At 38.4% G+C, this 26421-nt stretch overlaps 1 protein-coding gene across 1 annotated transcript in view; it reads left to right on the top strand.

Annotated features, from left to right (window-relative positions):
• Positions 1 to 2323: 2323 nt before the first annotated feature.
• The window catches only part of LOC143354598 (uncharacterized), an 84895-nt gene continuing 60797 nt past the window's right edge, over positions 2324 to 26421 (top strand). The window contains exons 1-2 of the mRNA XM_076788851.1: positions 2324 to 2366; positions 2433 to 2585. Coding sequence (XP_076644966.1) covers positions 2324 to 2366; positions 2433 to 2585 — 196 coding nt within the window. The remainder of the gene's footprint in view (positions 2367 to 2432; positions 2586 to 26421) is intronic.

Below are 26421 nucleotides of genomic sequence, written 5' to 3'. Positions count from 1 at the left end.
AAGGAAAATTAAATCTTCTAGCCGATACATGTCCCTGGTCGGACCCGTGTTGTGGACATATATCGAGTAACAAACTGTGTACCTATTCCCACAAGTCAAAAAATGAGATAAGCAGATATAATTTACACAATTACAGTGGATTAAGAGTGTTAACGCACTGATTGTATAATAAATTATCTACGAATACCAAAAATATCAAAATTTTGCTTCGAACTATCCTCGCGCAAAATTTAGGGCAAAAGCTGGAAGCCACACATCTACAATATTGTCTGGTACACGATATTTCAGAAGTATCAAATATCTTTGCTGAATCATCCCCACTGACATCAAGAAACAAGGCCATAAGATTACAACTATGGCTGCACAGCTACAATCGATCAAGAAAGTATTGGCAGACATGTCTGATTCGTATAGTAAGTTATTCAGTGATGTATGTGATAATCTAGAACAGTGTTCGAACCACGAGGATCTATCTTGCCATGCTTTCCTATTGGTTTACTGGTCTTAGATCAGCGATCTACGTAGATTTCAATAGCTTTATAATAATAAATCTTAAAATAACTTTTTAAGTATTCCGTTGTACAACCTAGCAAATTGGAATACACTTATTGTGACAATTCTTTCTCAAGTGCAACGTCAAATTACTAAATAAAATTATAACAATTTGTGAATGATTTTTATTTTAGCTGGAAGACTTCTATAACAATTTTTAAGTATGCAATGCTTCAAACCACGTGCAAAACTATTCCTTGAATTATGATTTTCTGTAAATATATTTTTCGAAATATTTTTTTTTCTAGATACATACAAAATTCATTCACGTGAAATCACATATGAGATATCAGTTATTCGATAAATATTGAACGTCAAATTAAAATTATACAACAAACCAACGCACAATTTTTATATTAGCTTCTCAGGAACGTGTAAACGCAATAACGGCAATATTCAGTTATAACGTTTCATAACAATTCACATTGATCGAGGATTGAATCAACAGTGCGCCGATATATAGAGTGCTTCCAATTTAGCGGTACGAGGGATTCAAAAATTTGGAATCTCGATGTAAAAAAATTTGGAAAATTCGATTCGATTTGGTGAATTCGTTTAGAAGAAAATCGAACTTGAAAATGCACCAAGTACGCGAGCTGTTGATGCGTCTGACCATGACCTGCCGATTCTACTTCCCGCAAATGCTAATCCACGAGAACCTGGCGAATCTTCAAATCCAATTTTCTCAAAGACTTTCTTGAAGAAATGTTTTTCTATATTTTCCACTTACTTGTTCCCGAAAAATCATCCCCTTTTCGGCTGTATACAAACGGAAAACTAAACCACTGATGCAGCAGAACTATTACATCAAAAAAAGGGGAAACATGTAGCTCTCTGTACATCATTGAATTCACTAATCATCCCTTCAAAACATGATCAGAAATGATTCGTTGATATCCTCAAAGACTCTTCAAAGTCGATTTTTCGAAAAATGAAATTCTGCCTGAAACAATATCATTTTACATTTTCGGTTCCCCTCCCGTACCAGCAGACCGAAACCACCCCAAATTTTCAGCTAAAAAATTTCCGCCACTTTTCAAATATTCAAGGGTAAAAATTCCTGAACAACGAACCACTCCAAAATTCAAATCCTGCGCTATGCCACGTGTCCCAAAAACAGCAGCTACGCTTTTCTGTTCAGGCCGAAGCAAACGACACCGCGCACCCCTTTTTCAAACTCGGTGCGGCGGCTTTTGTTTCTGAAAAACCGCCTCTCGCATAACTTTCCTTCCCTCGTCTTTAGTATCATTCTGGCTAGTATCTCACGCCATCTCCCCTCCCGATCCACCCCTCCAATCCCGGCCGGCAGTCTCTCTCTCTCCCTCTCTTTCTCTCTCTCTCTCTGTCGCTCTCCCACTCCGTCTCACCCTCTCTCTCGCGCATCCACTCTCATTCAAACCCGACGCGTTCCGAGCCGACTTAGCTCGATTCAGTCGCGGTCGACCCGCCACGGTGCGAGCTCTGTCGATCCATCGAGTGTAGTCTACGACTCCGTTCGTCACGCTCGTTTCTTCAACCCCCTGCTGTGCGACCCCCCCTTGAGAACAACCCCGTTAAAAAGCGGCCGGTTCAACGGTCCTCGGCCCGAAACATTCGTCGAAAAGTGTCACCGGACCTGCCTCCTCGAAACCGACGAATTCCACCGTTACTCACCCCCCGCGAATCTCGACCAACCCCTCTCGAACAACCCCATAATCCGCCCCCATAGTACCCCGTAGTATTCCAGAACGCGTGGTGGTTCGACGAACAGGTGTTTCCTGTCCGAGTGGTGATGCTGGCCCGAGAGGGAAGGGCGCTAGCGAAGGGTGATCTCGGTTAGGGGATGACGATGATGATGCGGTCGGTGAAGTGTCTCTTCGCGGCTAGTGCGGTGAAATGAGACAGCCAGTGTCCTCGATGGTCAGTGATTGTGCGACGCAGCTCGGGACCAGTGAGGGGCACAGTGATCGTGAAAAGTGTCTGTGAGAGAATAACAAAAAAAAAAAAAAACACCTCCACCAGCAGGGGATTTTGGTGGACCTGTGGATCATTGGGTAAGCGATGATTTTTGTAGAGGGGGATTTAATTGTTGGGAGATCGTGTTTATTAAGGATCGCGATGGGATCGAGATGCTGTGTAACGGAGGATAAATATTGGAAGGAAGGGGGTTGGATTTTGTGCGACGAAGGTGTGCTGGAGTTAAGGGTTGTTTTAATAGATTGCGTGTGCGAGCAGGGAATTAGGTTTTTTTTATCGACAATTTGTGTGCGGGATCTTCATATTGTTTATATGAGTTTTTAGAGAGATGATTGCGGGGGATGATCATAGATTTAAAGGGTAGTTTGAAGAAATTGTGTGTCCGAGTAGAAAATTATTTTTCTTAGATTTAATATTGACGTAGTTAATTTGTGAATAGGATTTTTATGACAATAAATTGTTGGAGCGAATAGTTGTGAGTGATTGAGGGTTCGTAGACCTGAAGGGTAGTTTGAATAAATTCTGTGTCCGAGTAAAAAATTATTGTTCTTCGATTTGTTACGGATGGATTAATTTGTACATGAGATCTTGAACTGCTGTTTTTATAAAAGCTGGAATACTCTTTGTATAAGTCTGAGAAAATTGTGTTGGATGGTAGGGTTACAAGATTGATGGACGCGAGGGTTGGTTTTAACTCGATTGGGAGTTATTTCTGTTCCATGTGTTGTATAATAAACTTTCTAAATTTGGGATCCGGATTTTCTGTATGAAAATACCTCCTCACAGTTTGCAAATCCGAGGAAATCGAGTTAAATGATTATACGTGATAGAAGATTAATGGATCCAAGGGGTGGTTTTGACTGAATATCTGAATGATTTCTGTCGTATTTTTGCTATTATTAGTTCCCTTGGATTGTATTTGGGATTTTGACATCCTGTCTGTGTAAAAATACGTGCATAGGGTTCGCAAATAAATCCGAAAATTGAGTTACGTTATTATGAGTGATAGAGGGTTGACGGATCCAAGGGGTGAATTGAATGCCTCAATTGGGAATTATTTCCGCCTTATTTATTGCATTAGCAATTTTCTCGAATTGTGTGCGAGATATTGATATATTGTTTGTATGAAAACAACTGCTCGGAGTTGGCGAGTAAGTCTGAAAAAGTCGAGTTCGATGATTTATAGGTGATAGAAGATTGATGGATCCAAGGGGTGGCTTTAATTAAATTCCCAAACCGAGATTTACCCCTATTCACTGTGAACCTACTTGATTGGTATATCAAGTATTAGAGAATCGAAGTGACAGTGTTTCGCAACGGAAAATTTGTTTGCAAATGGATTTTTGTTAAAAATTTGTCCAGGCAATTTTACTTAAATCTTCATGGAATGTTCGTTCTGTGTCAATTTTAATTTTTTAATTGACATAGAATTGACATTTTATGTCAATTATTTATTTATTAATCTATTATTATTAATATTATTTATTATATATATATTATTTATACTTATTTAGCAGATACATTTGGATAGATTATACGTTCATGGTTCGCCTATGTCTGTTGTCATGTGTATTGTGTTCGTAATAAGGATCGTAATTAGGACGAGTACAGGATACAAATCGGATGTATTGATGACCTATAACGACATGCTTCGAACACGTTCGATGGACGATTTAATATTACACTGCGTACCTATTTCTATTTTTGAATATTTATATCCGGCGTCAACAATACCGCGCGACTATTACAGTATCGATTATATAAACATGTTTTACGAGCCATTAGAGAAGTGTATTATACACTGCACTAAGAAATGTATTGTTGACGAACTTGATCTGCCGACACGTAATTAGTTGCAACAAATTACGGAATAATCGGCAATGTTCAATTGTCAATTCACTGAAAATAATTACAATACATTTAATTGCGATTGTGACAGGCTTCTTGTCAGAATTGCAAAATTGCAATCGCAAAATCGTCAGATTGTTTGACTCGATTCTAGTGTCAGTGGTACTTAACGATGTCGCTTGTTCTAAAATTGCGACAAGGATATTTCGAATCTTCGCCAACATATGTACATACTATCCATTGTGACTATTTATTCCAAGTTGTCTGACAAGTTGACGCAGCTTCTCGTTAGCTCTCATACATTGTTTCTATTAATGCGACGAACGCTCTGTATCGAGACAATAATGTGACGGAAATTCCAGAAGTTACGTAAAATGTTCAAAAAAATCTCGTTCATCGTAAAACTGTCATGTCCAGCGAACTCTTATGAAATCATTTCACTCGGATTCCGCATCCCGGTTTTTCAATGAAGAAACTAGTATTGATTTCCGATGCTTTTGCTACCGTAATTAACATTTTAATTAATACCATAAGCCTCTTATCGACGATTAACAATGCGGCATTTATTATTAATCTGCTCTTCAACTTTTTATTCGTTCGCGGTCTATTCGATCCTCTTTCATACCTTTCTGCGTTACATGAAAATTTGGTTTAAACTTTCATCCTGCGTTCTTTGATTTCAGGTTTAATTAATTTTTTAATGATCCGGATGTCTTTGATTTTTACTTTTGGGAATTAATATGTTTGAATCGAGCAAAATCGGTCAAAAGTGAATTACGTTGAAGCTTTTCGAGGAGAACTTTAGTTGCACAGCTTCGATCGTAGATTATTGAAAAAGTAAGCGGAATAAAATTAAACACGAAAGCCACTTCGATTCGGAACTTCATTAAAAAGCACTTCATGAAACATGTGATTTTTAATGTAATTAAATACGATACTGTAATGGAAAAAACGTGTTCATCTCGTATCATACTTTACTAAAATTACGAGTTTTAATCAACGTCGTTTCTACAGACTGGATCTTTTAATTACCACGTTGGAAATTGCTCTGCAAACATTAATAACCAGACTAAAACTACATGACTAAATGACTAAACAATTGTCCCAAAGTAAAGGTAACATCGTTCTACAATTAATAAAAACTCTTAATACAATATTCCAAGTGTAAATCAAATCAGCGTTCCAGAAAAATTCACTATAGTTTTCTTCCGATATAAGGCTATATCTCGGGACCGGCTTTCGTCGTATTTCGAACGAAGAAGAAAAATTTTCTTAATTCAAAATAAAAAGCACCTTTTCCATCGGAATAAAATTGTACACAATGACGGTCGCTCGAGCTTATCCCCCGCCGCTCAACGGGTCACGAATGACCCGAGGGTTAATTATTATCTCGCTGATTTCAATTCTCACGAATCCGTCCCGCGTTTACCATTCCCATGAATACTAACAGTCGCATAATACCGGGATCGATCGGCGCGAATTTGGATTGATCGGCGACTACGTAATTAATAATTCGTTTATGAATTCGCGCGACTAATCGATCGTCGAAGTTCCTCGACGCGGCGAGAATTTCTGTTACGGCGTAGTCCCGGTTTCGAACTACTTTCGATCAATTGTTCGAACAAGGGGGTGCTGGGCGGAGAAGGGGGAGTGGAAGGTGGCGAACATCGCGCGTTTAGGGTCGATCGAGCCCCGATTAGGACAATACCACGGGTTTTAGGGACAGTTTCGCCGGCCGAGCCGGTTCCCGCGAGAAATATGATCGAGTTCTGGTCAGCGATTCAGTTGTCGGCGGAGGAATTCGGTGTCGGTGTCGGGGATGAGTTTGCAACGATAGGTTTCGCCACGGGTAAATTCGAGCCCCGTTGAATCGGTTTCCCTGTGGCAGGCGATCGTTTATGGTCGGCGTATCGAGATAATTTCAGGGGTGCTGCCGGTCGACGTCGAACTTCCCCAGAAATGCCGAGCTTCCGTCAAAAACCCTTTCGACACGAACGTGCTATGCGCACCGTCACGGAATCACATGCTGCGAATCGAAAAGGATTTTTAATACCTCGACGCTTCGCGTTTGAAAGCTTTTTCAACGCTCATTTCCGAGCTTCAATTTTTAGAGTCGTTGCGAAGAGGGAGCTCCAATGTTCAAATTTGTGCTGGTTTTAACCCCCTAAACAGTTTTTTAATGCCTGCAGGGATATTCGAATTTGGCTGATTTCTAGAAAAAGTAAGCTTTTTACTACTGGGCGGAGAATCAGCATTCGTTGACAAAGACTACTTAGAGGTCCTAAAAGAGACTTCTTTCATTGAGAAGGACTACTTGAAGCTCCAAATTGCGCTTAAAAGTTAGCACAGATTTTTACGTCATACTAAAAATGCGTTAAAATCAACAACGTGCGTCAATTGACTGATTCCGAGTTTATGAAAATTAATGCTGAACAAAAGCGTACCTAATAATTTTTACGTTTCATAGAACCTCCTTTGCAATAAACGTTTACGATAAACTATTATGCAATGGTATGTTCTTTGTGAAGGAAGTATTTATTATCAGTCGTGAGCAACATCGGTTCCATTTTGTTTCCATTTTTTATTCTTTTATCAAGGTCTGTTTAGGTCGCCTTTATATGAAGGAAAATTGAGCAACAAAGAAACTTGGTATTTTCTTGTTGTAAATATATTGTAGGTTCTTTATTTGTTTTGTTAGGTGGGATTATTGTTCTTCAGTTTACAGAACTGGTTACGAGACACCCTGTGCATGAAATGAAAAGCATAGTGAAAAAGAAAATATACGGAGTCGACTTTTGTTTTCCGCTGTTATTATATTTCCAGCGTTTCGTTGAATTAAACATTATTTTAAATGGGTCGTTGTACGTGATAATAAAATTATTGCTGATAAAAACATTGTGATTTTCTAAATTTATATTTGCTTATAATTCAACTTGATTCTTATGCTGAATTGAATTTCTACTAATTCATATTAATAACATTCACTGTTCACAGTTGGCCACGTTTGTGAACTATGAACGTGACGTAAATGATAAACAAAGGGAAGTTTCGTCTGAATAAATTATTCCACCGACATGTTTCATTAACTGCGATATTTAATTAAAAACGATCACTGAAGGAGGAAAGTTGTTTTCGCTGAATATGGGGGCGGTGAAGATTGAATTTCAATCAATATTTATGCGAACGCATAACTTCAGAAACGATTTATAAAACAGTAATTTCACCAACACTTTGTTATTTACTCGGGAGACGCGTCCGTTATAATGTTAATCATTTTCTCCATTAGCTAATCATAATGTTAGGTTATTATTAACCGAATCAATGTTCATTCGAAGCGGCATAAATTATTATTACGTTCCCAGCTAGTGACACTTTGAAACATCCTGATATTAAAGTGTCTGGCAGCACGCGCTTATGATTATGATTATATTATGGCCGTCGGGGGGTTATTTCAGACCCGGGGACCATTCATCCGTTTCCTTCTTTAACTTTTTGCCTTGACATACCACGTTATGTTCCTGATAAAAGTTTAATAAAATAGAATATTATTTTCCTCGTTGCATAAAACTGCAACAGCATTTTTTGAAAATGAATTTCTACTTTTAATTTTAATCTTACGTTCTTTTAATGGTTTTACAGTTTTATGTTTCATCTATTCATTTTTATTACAAATGCATAAAGTCCACATTCATCACTTGCAATTCATGGTTCATATAAATGTTGTGACTAAATGTCAAAAATTCTTCGAATTTCCCAGCAAAATGGCGACTGTATGAAACCGTCAGAAATTCTACAATCCAGCACAAAAGACAGATTACTCTGCATAAAATCCACATTTATCACTTGCAATTCATGGTTAATAAAAATGTTCTGACAAAATGTCAAAAATTCTTCGAATTTCCCAACAAAATGGCGACTGTATGAAACGGTCAGAAATTCTACAATCCAGCACAAAAGACAGATTACTCTGCATAAAATCCACATTTATCACTTGCAATTCATGGTTAATAAAAATGTTCTGAATAAATGCCAAAAATTCTTCGAATTTCCCAACAAAATGGCGACTGTATGAAACCGTCAGAAATTCTACAATCCAGCACAAAAGACAGATTATTCTGCGGAACATCCTCCTCGAATAATTACGGTTTTAATACGCATTATCTCGAACGTTTCAAAACTCTTAACAGCAGAAACGAAATTTCGTTCGCTCCTCGTTATCGCGAAATAATCCGGGGGGAAAAAAGTCACAAAAATCCACGTTCTAATTATACCCTGTAGGTACTTCATCGTTCGCAAACAAGCGCCCTTGCGGATTCGCAACGAACTCTTCCTCGGCTCCCAACATTTTCAACATTTTCAACATTTTCAACATTTTATAATTTACAATTACGCGCGTTCACCGGAACCTGTTTGTTGTTCCGTCCGCGTGTGTCGAAATAAATAACGCGACCGTAACAATGACAAAACGGCTTGATTCGATTCGAACGCAGGAGCGGAATTATCTGGTAGAGAGAATCGGGGGGTAGGGGGGGCTTCGATCGGAGGTCCAATTTCAACGAAGCGGATTCGAATTGAATGAAGTTCGTTTTATTACCACGCTTTCGGTCGATTTTCCCTAGGAAAAAGTTTCGCAGCGCAATCGATTTCCCTAGTCGAAATTCTTCGCAGCGAGGTCGAAAGACGCGATTGGCGCCAGTTACGATTCTGATACACGATATTTCATCCGAAATTATAGCTCTATCTAATGCCAATAGAATTCCACAGCCATTTCAGTCGGAGTCGCCTAGGGAATCGAGGGGAATACAGTTACCCCCTCTATGCCAGTACCGGATTAGCCACGTGACGTGTGCCCTCACTTTGGAAAACCTGAAAAAATGTTAACATCCATAAAGAGATGCTAAAACTGTGAAAATATGAACTTAGTGTCTCGAAACATTTACAAGAAATCGGCATGTGAAAACTTTTTTTATTTTTTAAAATTCGGTTTCGAAGCGAAAAATTCTGAAAAAATTCATAGATGTGTGTTCTGATTGCTAAAATATGGCTGATTTTTTTCAGAATTTTTGATTGAAGAGGGTGAGAGAAATCACGGTAAAAGTTGATTTCCTTTGTCACCCCGTTACTACCCCCCATGTCGACATACAGGGTTGAAAATTGACACAAAGTATTTTCTTCGGATAAGCTATCGATAAGCTTATTGGAAATTTAATTTGTTTTGGGGGCACGAAGTGTCATGACCCTTTTAAAATTCTGTGCAAATTTTCTCGGATACCTTTGAGTATATAATTCATGACTATAAACAATTGAAAAATTCAAGAAACTTGATATTTCCAGTTCTCGTACGATACAGTGGCGAGAGTGTAGAGAAATTTTGCGGAAATTGTGTGTAGGAACGCGAAACTCGAGATCCAGTATTTATATTTATATTTCGATGTCCCTACATGCTTGCGCGACTCCTGCACGGCGAAATTTCTGTTTATCTTCATTATCGGATCGTTATCGTTCTAATCCGAGTTACACGGAAGCCAGTACAGCTTCATTATGAACGACACATCATTCGCATCGAAGTCAGATTGAATTTTGTAATTAGGATATTATTAAAATCTCGCGGGTGTACCAGCTCGGTTCATTACGACTTTCTTTTATCTTAGCACGTTGACTGCCATGTCACCCATATGTGGGTGACGGAATTATTTGTCCAGGTTTTAAAATGAATTTTTATGTTAATACATATTAATTGTACCAAATTTTATTTCATTAAATAGCTTACTTTGATTTTATGGAATTTTTGAGGTTTCTAGTTTGGCAGTTAAAGTGTGCTTTGCAATAGTAATGCCAGTGATAAATATGTATATTCGAACGGGCGCGTGTAAAAAACAAATAAGGTATTCGTTAAGGAACTCCGAGCGCATAACTGATCATTTAAATAATTTCATAAAGCTTGCCAGAAAGGCTAAAAGAAAAATTTACTCGCACTGTTGCGATCTAAGAGAATATTTTCGACAAATCAAAATAAATATTACATAAAAGTATATTTCAGACAAATAAATATTGTTAATGTTTTCCACAGTGTCGCAGTCTTTTTAGATTGTATATTTTCGACAAATCAAAGTAAACATTGTTGATGTTCTAAATAAGTTTGTTCGAAATAAAGTTTCCGTGTGGTCACCTAAACGTGTTAAATATGTACATCTGCTGGACAAGGTACAACACAGATTCATAAGACACGATGTATTCAGAACTGGTTATCCTGTGTCCACGCGCGACCAAAATTTAGGTTCCTTTGCAACCACTCAATCTTACTTCGTCATGAGAGTGTCGAATAGCCATTGATTTATTATGTGTTTACAAACTTGTCAACGATATTGTTCTCGTCGTATTAACAATTTTCATGGAACGTCCGGGTCAGTGAAAGACACCATTCTACACACATTTCGTTTTCTAAACAAGCCTCATTCTCGCCTACTCGATCATGCTCGAGACATGACCAATAAGTTCTCACACAACTGCTCGTTTCTAGATCACTATTGTATCGAGTCGTAACACCCGCGACAGACAAATTAAATAGTCGTGAAAATTGCTGAAAAAAGCAGTATTACGATCAATAATGATTTCGATGAGTGTCTTCAGTCGACCACAGTTGCGAATGCGTGAAAAAAGCAGTATTACGATCAATAATGATTTCGATAAGTGTCTTCAGTCGACCACGGTCGCGAAAATGAAACCAGCAATTGTGTACGTTCCAATCACATTCAATTACTTGAAATGATAATGATATCCAGCAAACCACGATTAATTGAGCTATTTACGTTTTCAGATGCTGAAATTAATTTTATCCAATTTCAATGCAGCAATTAATACTATGATAAACTTCGGCAAACGTGTGTATCGTGTTCGCATGATTTCTGGCCGAATTTGCATTCAAACGACAAAACGTCGTGTTGGCATAGTACCTAATTTTATAATACAATGATTTCATGATACAACGAATGAAATTTGCCTAATACAATTTATATTATTACTCGTAGACAAAGTATGACAATTTTCGACAAATCAGGCTTTTGTTCGAAAAAAAGGCTGCAAATTTTATGCACTCGCGACAAAAGTGACTGGAAACTTGTAACTAAAATCAGTAGAAATATTCTGACCTATATTCATAAATTAGTATGAATATTGAATTATCGTAATGCAGCATACAAAAAGAAATCGACGCGACTTCGTCGATTTCAATTTTTACCTCGGTAAGGGTTCATGCAAAAATGTTTGTAGCGTTTTGAAAATGTCTGACGTCACCCGCAAAAATACGTACCCAAAAAGTAGATTTGTAGATTTCCATGTGAAATTTTAAGAGTGACCGTCGCCAAGCGTCACTACAACGTCGAACTAACATAATCATCATATATTTCTCTCTGTACTCTACAACGTTTGTCCGAAAGATTTTTTCATACCGTTTATATATTTCGAGGAATTTTCTCGAGGAAACGGGATATCTGTGCGTCGCGACGTCGCGACGTCGCGTCGATAACGCGACAGGTATTATTATTATTAGAAACGTCAGTGTGTGTCGCGAATCAGCCACAGCCATAACATGGAAACATTAGGCGAGACCGGTAGCTCGGTGGAAAGTGGTGACATTGACAGCCGATATCGTGACGCGCTGCGCCGGAACGAATTTGTTTACAGGCCTGCTTCGTGCGCAAGAAAATTCTATTTAGCAAATAAGATCGTATCGGACGCCGCGATACTGTTTCGCGTGACACCTGGAATAAGCGTTTGCCGGCTATTTGTCCCAAGCTCTCACCTGTTCTACGTTTCTTTCAGCGGCCGTACTGCGGCACACAGCTGATCGCACCCTCTGGCAAACAGTCAATTGCAACAATCGCAGACCACTTAGGATTTATTCACACGTTCATCATCATCGTCCATTTCCACCATTAATCTACTTTAGCCTGTAATTTATTTATATTCGATATTTAACCCGCCTTACCTAAGTCCATTTTACTCTGTAATTTATTTATATTCGATATTTAACCTGTCTTACATTTAATCTTCTTACGTCTGTTTTCGTAATTACCTTGTAGCGTTTTATTTACACCAGAACTACCGGACCAGTCAAAACGACTGGTTCCTAATTTGTTCTTTTACAATTACTGAAATTGTAAAAATGTTTTCATCGGAAATTTTTTCATGAACCTCTTCATTGACGCACATATTACAATGAAAGTTGTACGAAGTCTGAATGGGCACATTAAATTACCAATATTTTATATTGAATAAAATACCGACAAACGTCGCAACGAATACGTCCTATCGACCTCGGTGAAAGTAAATGACTGTGAAATTACGATATTTTGTTAAACACCGCTGTCTCCGATAGAAAATAGAAAATTTAACGAAAAAATAATCACTGGGTGTTACACGGTGCGTCGCAGTTGTGAATAATAACGCGCGTGAAATTAATTAAGCTCTTTGCATTGTATGCAAAATGATGGTCGTCAGAAGTATACGTACGTACGTGACGTTGACGTGTAGTAATCGTGTTGAACGTCGTTCAATAATTCCGTCGAGTATGATAAAAAAGTATTAGCTTGTAAACGGAGTCCTTGGGTTCATCGCTGAAATTCATCGATTCTGTAAAGGTCGATCATTTTTTTTTTTCATAGACAGACAGACAGATGAGAAAGGACAATCGTATACAATGGAAATTACAGGTACCGTTCGTAATTGTTCGAACGACTTTAAACGGTCGGTAGATAAAATGTAGAAGAAAAAGAAAAAATAAAACTGTTTGGACAGGACATGATTATTGACTATAATTAAGCTGCTTGGTTACACAGCTATTTACTAATTTTCATGCAAAACGTCGTTTATCGTTATGCGATTGACGTAACTCTTTGTCCTTATGCTCAATGTACGTCTGTTAAAATTTTTTTATGTTCATTGCAAAACATCCATGAATAAATACCTTTAACTAATAATTTCTCCCAGCAGAATTTGTACAATACCAGTAGTTGTAAATTTTTCTGTTTCAATAGAAGTAGAATCTAGCAATTAGGATTTATAAGATCACTGCACAGTAAAAAGTGTACCAATTAGGTCAAACTTCACCTTCTGGGACCAAAATTTTTTAACTTTTTTAAATATATAATCCTGTAGATCTTCGCGAGGCAATGCCAAAAATCGAAGTTTTAATGCGAGGAATTCACTGGTTCAAAAGTTATGTTTAAAGATGAGCGTTTTGGACAGATAAGGGCTCCGTAGAGTGGGACCGCTGGATAGCAGCACAATCACTATTCTATTTCAAGAAATAAACGGGACGAAACATATGAAATTGTTTACGTCGTTTACCAGAGAGATGCAACATTTGTTATCGATAGACACAAAAATGATCCGTGTTCGTATTTTAACGAATCGACAAAAGGAAAAAGTAAAACGGTCCGACGCATTTTTGACTAATGGTCTGTCTATCCTCTTTTCATTTTCATGATTTCTGTTACTCTCTTTTTCATCGGATTGACTTTGTTAGCGACAGTTGGCTGAGTATTGTTCCACCGGGACAATATTTCAAATTGTATGCCTTTATTTCGATTGGTCCATTTGTTCGGATTTATTTCACTGTAGCGTAAAACAAAATTGAACCATTTGTCTTTTTTTTCTACTTTATTTTCGCACACTCCGAAAACTATTGAACAAGGAAATCAATTTCGTGACTTTCCATTTTGTAGAAACAGTTTGGACAAGTTTCCAGAAATTGCTTTCGACTGTTATCTAGTTGTGCACAAAAAGATTTTATGTATTATCTGTTGGTAAAGATTTTTAAAAAATATTTTAAGTAATATTACCTGGAAGCTATGCCTTCCGTACGATTGAAATATTTCAATTTTAAAACTCGTTTTCCAAGCGAAAAATTAGTTTCAGTCACGCGAATGATACATTTAAAACAAAATGGTTCTACATGCAAATTTGAAATTTCAGCCATGGGACAGCTTACACATACACATTAGTATACTGTATGAATACGTTTTATAATGAATCCCTCGCCTTAGAATGTCAGATAGAAAGAAATATATATCCTCGTAGAATTTTCAAAATTAAAATTCTAATAAATCTTTAATAAAATGGTTTCCAGAGATGTCACGAAATTTTTTGAAACACTACAAATTGGAGATAGTGGGTATATGAATAGACATCCCAATGTTTATTTTTACTTTACAAAAATCAGAATTCTAAGTAGTTTCTTCTTAAAAAAAGAAAAATAAATGGAAAATACCATTAATTGTTACTGCACATATTTTCTTGAGAAATTTGCAATTGCTATAAATGCATGAAAATTCGCAGGATTCGATTGCAACTAAAACAAAGAAATTGATTTGTAGTTTTTTGAGTATATACAATGCGGAATTGTCTTAGTTTTCTGCTTTACTACAACAATGAAGTTCAATCACGTTCGAACGGAGTGGAATAAGAGCTGCGAGCAAAATGGCCGGCAATTTCTCTTCGCTCCTAAATATTTGATTCTGCCCCTTCCCCCTCACCTGAGCAGTCCAAGTACCATCCAAGTTCGACAGAAATATTCGCACAGAGCTGGATCGCCGGTGGAGACAATGGCCGTAATATTCCAGCGGGAAGACAACTGCTGACGAAGCATAAAGTCGAAAAGAGGATAATAAAGTGAATCGTTTAATTACCGAGACGAAGAGAAAGCGTAACGGGCTAACGAAGCTTATTGCGACTTCATTGAGCCTGGAAAGATTGCCCGCTGTAACGAGGTAAACGGGGCACAAAGATTTTATTTGCAATTCTCGCTTCTGTGCGAGCATCCTCGGCGACTCCCCGGATGAGAAAGAACGTTTCGCCGGCGAGAGAGAGAGAGAGAGAGAGAGAGAGAGAGAAGAAGAAGAAGAAGAAGAAAAGAAAAGAAGCGGGACTAAATACGTTTCTGTAATCGATAGTACACCCTTGACGTAGTAATTCTCGTCCCCCTGTTATGCGAACGAGGGTGTCGCGTCCCACCGAAGCGAGCTTTATTTATTTCTTTGAACGCGGAAAGCGCGAAACGAGAAAGGAGGAAAAGCGTCGTTGAGCTTAACTGTGCTTACCGCCGAGCCCTCGTGCCGGCGATCTTCATTTAAATACAATGTCGAGGGTAATTTCGAATTACGACCGACTTTTTTCTTTCTCTTTTCCCTTTTTTAACAAATCGTGTCGCCCGAAGGCGACGCTGGCTTCCACCCAGCGCTTGGATGCTCTTCACGCAGTCCGCAGCCTCCGAACTTTCTTCTCCCTACCGCGCCCCATTTGCCTGAAATATTTCTATTATCAATTGAATGCGATCTTTACGCGAAATTGGAATTTTTTTGGAGTACATTAAAAAGGTGGGAGCCGGGTGGAAGTTTATTTCCGTTCCTAAGCGATAAGGTTTCGGGGTTATAAAGCAGAGTTTAAACGAATTTAGAAGGAGGACACACGACATAAATCGTAGTGCACACATTGTGCCGATTATTTAAATGCAATTTCTATCGTTGAGGATCATGATGTGTTGAAAATAGTTCCAGAGTTGCCGGATTAGGGGAAATGGCTCGAACTGAGGGGAATACAGTCCCCACCTCTCTCGGAGTGTGACGCATGCGCGACAGAGACGAAACGCGTCACGTGACCGGGACCGTGGCAGAAGCGTGGGGGAATTGCGCGGTGGAAGGGGAGAGGGTAAAAATGTTCACATTAGGACTACCAATAACCAAATAACCAATTCCATATTTTTATTTTACAATTACTATAAAATACTTTCTCCAAAAAATTCCTAAATATTCCTCGCGTGAATGTCACAATACAAAATCGAATTAAAACTTTTAATTCTCGTGAAGAAATCTAACCTAATTTTCCTAGTTACTTCCGGTGCTAAAAACGTCAGAAAATGGCGGCCTCTACTATGAAATATAAAAATACTTTCCCCAAAGAATTCCTAAATATTCCTCGCGTGAATGTCACAATACAAAATCGAATTAAAACTTTTAATTCTCGTGAAGAAATCTAACCTAATTTTCCTAGTTACTTCCGGTGCTAAAAACGTCAGAAAATGGCGGCCTCTACTATGAAATATAAAAATACTTTCCCCAAAGAATTCCTAAATATTCCTCGCGTGAATGTCACAATACAAAATCGAATTATAATTCTCGTAAAGAAATCTAAACTAATTTTCCTAGTTACTTCCGGCGCTAAAAACGTCAGAAAATGGCGGCCTCTACTATGAAATATAAAAATACTTTCCCCAAAGAATTCCTAAATATTCCTCGCGTGAATGTCACAATACAAAATCGAATTATAATTCTCGTAAAGAAATCTAAACTAATTTTCCTAGTTACTTCCGGCGCTAAAAACTCCAAAAAATGGCGGCCTCGAGTCTGATCGAAGGAAATGGCACCGGTGCTCGAAACTGGATGAAGAACTCGCCTCAAACGCAACGTTTACCGTGGCAATTGAAGACAATAGTTCGAGAGGTATGTCCGGGGGTCACAGGTCGCGAATTCACGCGCCGTGATTTTCGGGCATCCCGGTGGAGTTTCATTCGAAAAATTTCGGTGGAAACGACGGGTGGAGCACGCCGGACCGGAACCGAACGGAAAACCTTGACGGAAAAAACGCAATATAAATCTCGTCCGGTATCGGGACGCACTTGCAAACCGACACAAAAAAAAAATAAATAAAAGAGAGCAGAGATACGAACGGGATTTACTGCCTCGAGACAAAGGTCGATCGTTTAAAATCGTTCCGTGAAATCGGCAAACTTGTTGGCGAAAATCTAACCGCTGAGTTTCGTTGCGCGACGATACTTGCGAAGACGTTGCACTAATTTAAGGGTATTGCATTATTTCATTGAGATCATTAAATGAAGAAACACATCATGGTTTAATTTCCGGTTGTTGTAATTTGTGTGGTGATTTTTATTCTGAGGGAAGATCCACGGTCTAGTTTCGCTATCTATGCAACAGCATAGATAGTAAATAATAGAAGAAAAATATTTCTATTAGTTTATGTAAGGTCACAGAGAAAATGCTTTTATATTTCTACGACTGATATTGCCGGCATGTTTATGTATGGCTACATGTATATGTATGAATCGATGCCGATGAGTAGAAATGTTTCTATATTTAGCGTTTACTCATATAAACATAATTTGTTGTATTTAAAACAGAACTGAAATTTAAAACGATAGCCCAAACCTAAACAGAATTTGCTGTTGTTGCACAACAATTTTGTGATTCTTTCTACTAAAAATACAGGAAATCTGCATACAAATTTGCAGCATATTTATTGTGTACCGAGATTGTGCTTTGCTTTTATTGACTATATTATTTCAACTTGCTACACCTGCAAATGTTACATATGCAAATTTACTCAACTTTTCTCAACATTAGCATTCGATCCGCGCTCGTGATGCTTATTTACATAAACTTCTTATTTCTAGAATCAATCAGTGCGTTGAGCATTTCAGTATAAAAATACACACTTCACTTTCACACATAAATATAGATTCTCACATGCACAACAAGAAATCGATATTAATACCATGGCGCATCGATTGTCAAGGTCTATTTTTTGATAGCTTTAGTAACGAACTATTTCTAGCCTAATTATAAGAACACGTGCAGTTATATAAGTCGACCCGATAATTAGATGATAAACATCAATTTGTAAGCTGTAAACATAAAATGCCGATTTATATCTCATCTTATATATTCAACGCGCGTTCGCACGTGCATCCAGAGTTAGAACCTATCGAGAGCAAACGTATAGCGTACGGTTCACTATGTTTCTCCGTCTATCTATGTACATATCGTTTTAATAGTTGTTGCAGCGTTGATTCCAATCGACTGCGCGGCGAGGCTCGAGAATCGATGAATATATTCTTGAACATCGGTTTCGATGATTTCCTGGATGGAAGAAACACGGTTCGCATTCTAAGGCGCAGCCAAGATTGATGCACCGTGCAAGGTTAAGGCAATTTCGATTATGTAACGTGTGGCGTGCGAGAAATCCGAAATGCAACTGCAAATTCGCATCGCGCGACGCGAAAGCTATTGTACGCACCGCTCTGTCACAGGGAACTGTGCAGTCACGTTTCGTTTGAGCACTATAGTTCTGCGGGTTTTGTACATTCCGTGGCCTCAGCGATGACTGATCATGCGAACAAAATTACATTTCTAATGAACATTTAGTGAGAAGTTCAATTTCTTTTTGCGACAATAAAGACAGCAGAAAAATTTAAGAATATTGTCGTAGTTGTGGATCTTTATGCAAGATAAAAATTTGGTAGGAATGTGGTTACGTGGACACGAAAGAAGATAGACACTATGAATCACTATGATTGTCTGCCTTTTTCGCTGCCCGACCTCGATTTCTGCACGCACTTTCGGTCCCGTGCCGTGCAACGAGCGAGGCACTACCGTAGTAGCCGTTTAACCCAAAAATACTTCAAGTAAAAATAGTTGTAAAATTGGGCAATTTGATAAAAGTTTTAACGTCTACTTTAAAAACTGTTGCTTCAAATAATCGAATAGCAAGAAATATGGCAGTTTGAAATGCCCGAATATTCGGATAGTCAAAGATAGAAAAATAATATTTACGTTGAAAGTAAGATGAAAACATTGCGCATTTCTGTTGAAGTTCTTGTGTCACAATGTTTTCCTGGTTTGCACGCGCTGCGTACGCATGAAGTCCTCCGGTCAAGAGAAGGCATTCGTAGTGAAACGTGCTCGTCGAGTGTGACGTAACGCGCTTTTTGAATACCTTTATAACTATGAATATTGAAATCACAACGGCCACTTACTGGCAATGATTATCGCCGCGTGTTGCATCCATTGGATGTGTGCAGCAACAGGAACTGCTTTCAATGTTCACGAGCTACACAACTCGTACCACGGATTTCTATCATCCGAAAGAAATATTGTTGCTCCCTTCCACTTAATCATTCTGTTTATTACTTACGTAAACTTTCACGTCTGTCACTCGACGGCCGACTGATTTATGCACACGGTTTGTTCTCATCGCTTCTGTTCCGAGCAATATTTATTTTCATTGGAATGAAAATAATTCTTGTTCATTAAAAACCTGTTTCGATACATTTCCAATTTTAACACAATTAAATAATCCCTGTTTAGATCAGTTTTATTTGTTCTCTACTTATTATTTATTACATTCAACTGGAGACACAGAAAATTTTAATGTTTTCATTTCGGACACCAGTTAAATAATTCATATTTATTTTATTTATCTAACCAGAGACACTAGAGGAACATTGACAGTTTAATTGTTATATATGTATTCTCGGCGGTAGTGGGGATAATACCGCGACATATATCGGCCATGCCTCGGCGACATATATAGAGAATTATATACAAAACAATGTGAATACACTTTGAAGTGCCCCAATTAGTTAATTTTAAAAGGGTTAACGATTAAAAATCTCGACTGAAAATTTGTATACTGGTTCTCGAAAAAATAATAACAACCCGCGAAAATTCGTGGCTTTCCGGTCAATTAATTGACGCATTCAGCCCCCTCCCCCGGCCCTCAGCCCCCCCCCCCCCCCGATTCAATTTACAAGCGGCATTTCACTCGACCGACGTGTCAATTAAAAGTTTATTAATCTCCGGGTTTAATTCCCGGTCAGTGCACAGGCGTGTATATATGTGTGTGTATGTGTTCGTGGGGAGGGGGAGGTGTTGATGGGAATGGGAAGATTAGGTTGCGAACGATAGCTGGTGGAGTCGTCGGCGTGTTCTCTCGGCCAAAAACGAACCAACGAACTGCACACAGTTACCGAGTAATTAGAGAACGCGAGGTTATCCGAAGTTATGCCAATTGCGCGCTCTCTCTCCCGTGTTGTTAACAAATAATTGCCGTCGGAATAACAAGTTTATCGCCGGCTGCTGAAACTGTTCCCGATCCGCAAACACGCGTCGAGAATGCTCATGTCAGTCGTGTTCGACTGCTACGAGCCCGTTCCGTTCTCCATTTCAAGTGTTAGTATGCGAGAACAACTATTGAAGACCAGTTTCCCCACTGTGCATACTGCGGTGGGTATAGTTCTCCAACGTCGGACGTTGTTTCTTAAAGAATTATTAAACACGATTATTCGTGTTTGCAGCACGAGAATTAATCACCGTTTAATACAAAAATGGTGGACGTCGGTATTCCTCTGTTTCTAAAATTCTGTATTGACACAGAAAGCGGTTAAACTTCGCCTTGGAAAACCAGAAATTTTTAACTTTTCTCAATATGATCCTGTACATCTTGGCGAGAAAATGCCAAAAATGGATGTTTCATGGCGAGGAATTCACCGGTTCAAAATTGATGCAATAGTAAAATGAAAAGTTGTGAAATAAGAATAGTCTTTTTTGTTCTAATTGAGGAACAGCGTCTTTAATCGTTTTCGGGAAACCTTTGGACGATTCTGAGTTCGTTCTAGCGCGGTTAAATATAGTCCGAATCCACGATTATGCAATTGTCGGCTAACATGAGCCGCAGGAGCTCGAGATAAGGCAGCCGTCTAATTATCTCGAGCCGACGCGGCGGTGATCCGTCGGTACACTGACATCAAACCATCCTGGACAGTTAGGGTCGCCCGGAGCTTAATCACGAGCCAAACAATGTTGCTCGAATTATCCTGTAAGAAACTGTACGGCTCGCGCGGATCATCGCCTAAGCGAATCGCACTCGGGAAGCTTCCGGCTACCCTTGGATCGCGTTTCGAAAGCTTTTCTGCTGTTCTTGGACTTCCTCCAGAGCGCGTTTAACACTCTCCGATCAATTGCCGTGTCCTCTCGAGACGGCCAGAGCCCGTCCCGGAAACTTTTAATTCCCTTCTTAAGCTGAATCTCAATCGCCCGCCTCGATAGATTTCAGTTTCTGTTCGCCTAACGCGAAACTTTCCGCGCGGACTTAAGGCGGACTTTGAGGTTAGGTCGCGCGCGAAGCTGGGTGAAATTCTATTTCGAATAGCAAACATTCATCAGTCTATTGGAAATCATACGGAAACTTTTCAGAATAACATTAGACTTTTTACAGAAGAATTTGAGATAGTATTTTATTTGGTGGATTTTCAAAATGGTGAGAAATTTATTTATTTTAATTTCTTTAAAAATTGTAAGCAATTCTTTTGTCAAATGTCGATTCATACTCGACAAAGTGCAAACGCTTGTTAGAAAAGTTGTGGGAATTTTATTTTAGCTAGAGTTCCATTTAAAAATTATATAACACCATAAATATTATTGATAATATTGTATAGTAGATATAATATAATATATTTTTTGAGAATAAAATTAAAGTTTTCACAGCAGTGTTTGGCATAGTATTTTATTTGGTGGATTTTCAAAATGGTGAGACATTTATTTATTTCAATTTCTTTAAAAGTTGTAAGCAATTCTTTTGTCGAATGTTGATTCACACTCGACAAAGAAGTGCGAACGCTTGTTACAAAAGTTATGGGAACTTTATTTTAGCTAGAGTTCCATTTAAAAATTATGTAATACCACAAATATTGTTGATAATATTATGTAGTATATATAGTATAATATATTATATATAATATATAATGTAATATAATAATATAATCGTGTTATTATATATGGTATAATTGATTATATTTTTATTTATAATTATATATAATATAATTTATATTATAATATATTATATATTACATAATCGTATTAATCATATCATATTATCGTTATTATTACTATTATTGATATTATTATTTTATTATTATTAGTTTAATGTGTCATTGATACTTTACGGAAGTAGTTCTAACAATTCGGTCACCAAATTTGAATCATGCAGCGGTCCCATTGCGGGCGACGCATTTCTCGGCGTCGAAGCGCGTCTCGATCGTTCCGCCTGGCGTTTCTGCGTGCAGATTCGAGCGCATCCGATGCACAACCTTCGACAACGCTCAAAATAACAATAACGCGATGACGACACTTCGCTCCCTCGCGTGTCGGGACCGTGTGTCGTCGCCGCGCCTGCCAAAACAAAAACAGCTGAGTGCTATCAATAAATATCGCGGTGCGAACTTAATTCGGCTGGTTGCACCAGCTCGTAGGGTGGACGCAGGGCCATCTTGCTAAACGGGTGCAGTACTCTAACGCCGAGAAAAAATATTATGACCCACGAAACAGACTCCAGATTCCATCGGAGTCTGCCGAGTTCGACAAACTTCGTTCCTGCTTGACCTTTCGACTCCGTTGACAGCAAGGGTGGTTGGAACCCCTTTATCATCGATTATCTACATGAAAAACAAAAATTTACATTTATTGTACTGATTGTAATAGTTAAATATTGATGATAAATACACTTCATTTCACAGCAGGGAGACTACAGCCCTTTCGATCGGCCTCTCATTCCCATAAAGACGTAAGCACCAACTCTGTCTGGCTCCACTCTTCATGTACGAAGCCCTCGGTGATTTCACCTTGATACGCTAAGGGCTAAATGCTTGATTACGTTCATTGTATTCCCTAGATCCCAAGTCTCAGAATAAAGCATGTCACTGCATCTTCTTGACGTCGAGAAGACTAAATCCTCTTGATCAGCCTCATTCCCATAAAGATATAAGCACCGGCTCTAACATCGACTCTTCGTGTATGAAGCCCTAAGTGGTTCCACCTTGGTAGACTAAGGGCCACGTGCTTGATCATACTTTATTCAGTCATTGTACATCCCAGGCCCTAGGGTCGAGAACGAAGCGAGCCACCGCATCCCTATCTTCTTCGCAACAAGAACGTTAAAGCCCGTTCCCGCGTAAAAGCCGCGCGTTATTTAGAAAAGCTCGTGGATTATTCTTGGACGAGAAAGCCCGGCGAAGGGCTGAATTCCCGGGATGCTCGCCGAACTATTGTTCCTCGGCTGCGGCGGCTCGCAAACAACTAAAATCCAGGAGGAAGTCGGGAGAGCGCCGACCATAATAACTTCATCGGAGATCAGCCATCGGGCTCGATAGAGTAGATGCACCGGATGTGGCCACTGCACTCGGGCTCTTATCTATGGCAGCCTTCGCGGTTATCGTGTTTTCCAATGTGTTCAGCTAACTTCGGCGATCGAGAGAAGCGAATTCTGTGAACTGCATTTATTCGTCTTCCTGTTGGATCAAGGATTTTAATCATCAATGGTAAAAATTGGTAGACGAAATTTGGGATGGAAAAAATGCAGAGAATTTTAGAACCTATCATTTCCAACTGGTTAAAACCAGTGAATAGAATTAAATAGGATTATTTAAAAAATTAAATTCGGGATGGCAAAAATGCAGAGAATTTTAGAATCTATTATTTCCAACTGGTTAAAACCATTGAATAGAATTATATAGGATTATTTAAAAAATGAAATCTGGGATGGCAAAAATGCAGGGAATTTTAGAATCTATTATTTTCAACTGGTTAAAACCACTAAATAGAATGAAATAGGATTATTTAAAAAATGAAACCTGGGATGGCAAAAATGCAGAGAATTTTAGAATGTGTCATTTCCAACTGGTTAAACCACTAAGTAGAATGAAATAGGATTATTTAAAAAATGAAACCTGGGATGGCAAAAATGCTGAGAACTTTAGAATCTTATTCAACAGGTTAAAACCACTAAGTAGAATTAAATATTATTATATAAAAAATGAAATCTGGGATGGTAAAAACTGCAGAGAATTTTAGAATCTTTTTCAACAGGTTAAAACCACTAAGTAGAATTAAATATTATTATATAAAAAATGAAATCTGGGATGGTAAAAACTGCAGAGAATTTTTAATTTTGTACTAATAGTAAAACTAGATAAATAAATTTGTTACTTGTCGACTGTAGTTGGTAAAATGTTTGATTAATATAAATGTTATGATTCACATTGGCTGATAGAATAAATGTTTATTTACATATTCATCTATACATCCGTATTTTGAATAGTATTTTATTATTTCGTATTGCAAGTCACAGCAGTTCGGAAAAGTTTTCTGTCCGTGAATAAATGAGAAATTTTCTGAATAAATTTTTATGTGGAACGTTTTTACAGAAACATTGGACAGGAATGTATTTATTATGTGGCCGGGGCATTTCGTTGAATTAATATGACGGCATGATACGGACAAGTAATCTCCGGGCGAAATTGAAATATTTCAATTGTTCGGTGTGGTATTTCCAGGAAGTTCGGGATGCTATCGCCGCTACATTTTTCTACGCTACGATACGCCAATAAATGGCCATGCATGCAAGTTCATTACTCAACGTCCAGATTAGATAAAACACATAACTGCAGAGTTTATTGCTCTCATAAACCGATTATTCCAGCATTATTCTAGGCACAGATAGGTGGGAATTACTTGTAAATACATACAGATAGATGGTTATCGTACCTTCCATTTTGTAACTAAATCTGTCAATTCCGCGGCTGATCATGAGTTGCGCAATCGAGTAGGCTCGAAGTTGCATTGTGAAAAATTCAGCGAACTGCGAGCCGAAAAGTCAAAGTTTTTACACGGAAAATAATTTTGCGACTAAAATGAGAAACATGTTCATCCAATAATTGATCCTATTTATTTTCATCGAGAAAGGAAAACTATCGAAAAAGTAACGTATCGAATAAAAAACTTGCATTAATATTGAAAATAAATTACGAAACGGAATATATTGCTGGAACAATTATTGAAGCTATGTTGTTCATTGTGCTCAGTAATTTAGTACAATTGTTGCTAACTTAGCTGCTGCAAAAATTATTTATATACATTTTAACATCGAGAAATCGTGCATCACTTGATTGATTGAGTAATTCAGTACTTAATGAAAACATTGCCAAAATAAGAAACACTCTTGACACTGTACCAAAAATGAAACGGAATGATAAATTGTTGTATCACTTTTATTACTTTGTGCTATGTAAACAACAACGGAAGTTGTCGGAAGTGTCCTCCAACGAAATCATTAAACAATCTATCAAGTCAGTATCCAACTTGCCAATTCTGTTTTATGTTTTATAAGGCACATTCTTTATTTATATTAATAATTTCTTGACGTGGAAATTCCTTCTTCCCTTCCTTTTCTATTAAAGGAAATATTTTTGTGATTGAACTCGCGGATCATTTTTACATAAATGTTACATAATTTTAATTAATTCATTACCTAATTTATATTTCATACAAATACATACAACAAGGTATGTATTACAAATTGTAATAATCATTTCAAATTTCAAGTTCTGGTAACAAAACTCACAGAAGCTTTATACCAACGCAAAGTGGCACGATCCACAAAATGGGCGAGAATCGTCCAACAAAATGGCGCTATATATCAATCGTGGAAAAATTTAATAAGCCATAGCATTTTTTAAATATCTCAGACCACAGATGCTGTCTTTTCTCCATGGAATATTTTAACATGACGATGTTATTATTATATGAACGTTGATAAGGCTCTCATAAAATGGAAATATTTTAGGCAATATTATTATGCGAACGTTAGTTCTAAAATAAGTCGGCCGATTATCTCCGTACTGGCTCGCACAGATAAAACGGCCGCGAAATGAATAATACGTGACAGCGGAAGCTGCCAACATCGGTGGCTCGATATCAATTGCTACAAGATGTCGCGGCTGCTAATTGTGACGGTTTTGTGAAAGATGGCGGCTCGGGATCCTCGGTCTGAACGCTTTGGCAACGGCCGGTGCCAGTTTATTGCTCCTCGACGGATCGTTATGTTATTGCGTTCGAAGGAGGAAATTCGCCGGCATTTTCCGCTTTCATTTCTCGCATTTCCCAGGCAGCTCTCTCCAATCGAATAAGCGCACCTGATAGATTAAGGTTGGAACATGGCGGGGCGGTGACGTCAGTGAAACGCGTCACGTGACCGGGCCGCGGTGGGAGCGCGGTAGAAGGGGAAATTAGAGTGGGGACACAAGTCCTGATCTGGGGACCGTTCCCCCTCCCTAAGCGTGAGAGAGGGGGCCTCGCAGAGCCCCCTGGGCCCCACTGTCGAAATCACTCGCGACGGACGCATAGTAAATGCCACACCATTTCAAATTACGTACGAGCACTA

Source organism: Halictus rubicundus, chromosome 5 (genome assembly GCF_050948215.1).
Source record: "Halictus rubicundus isolate RS-2024b chromosome 5, iyHalRubi1_principal, whole genome shotgun sequence".
NCBI lineage: Eukaryota > Metazoa > Arthropoda > Insecta > Hymenoptera > Halictidae > Halictus > Halictus rubicundus.
This window is presented reverse-complemented; position numbering and strand designations above follow the sequence as displayed.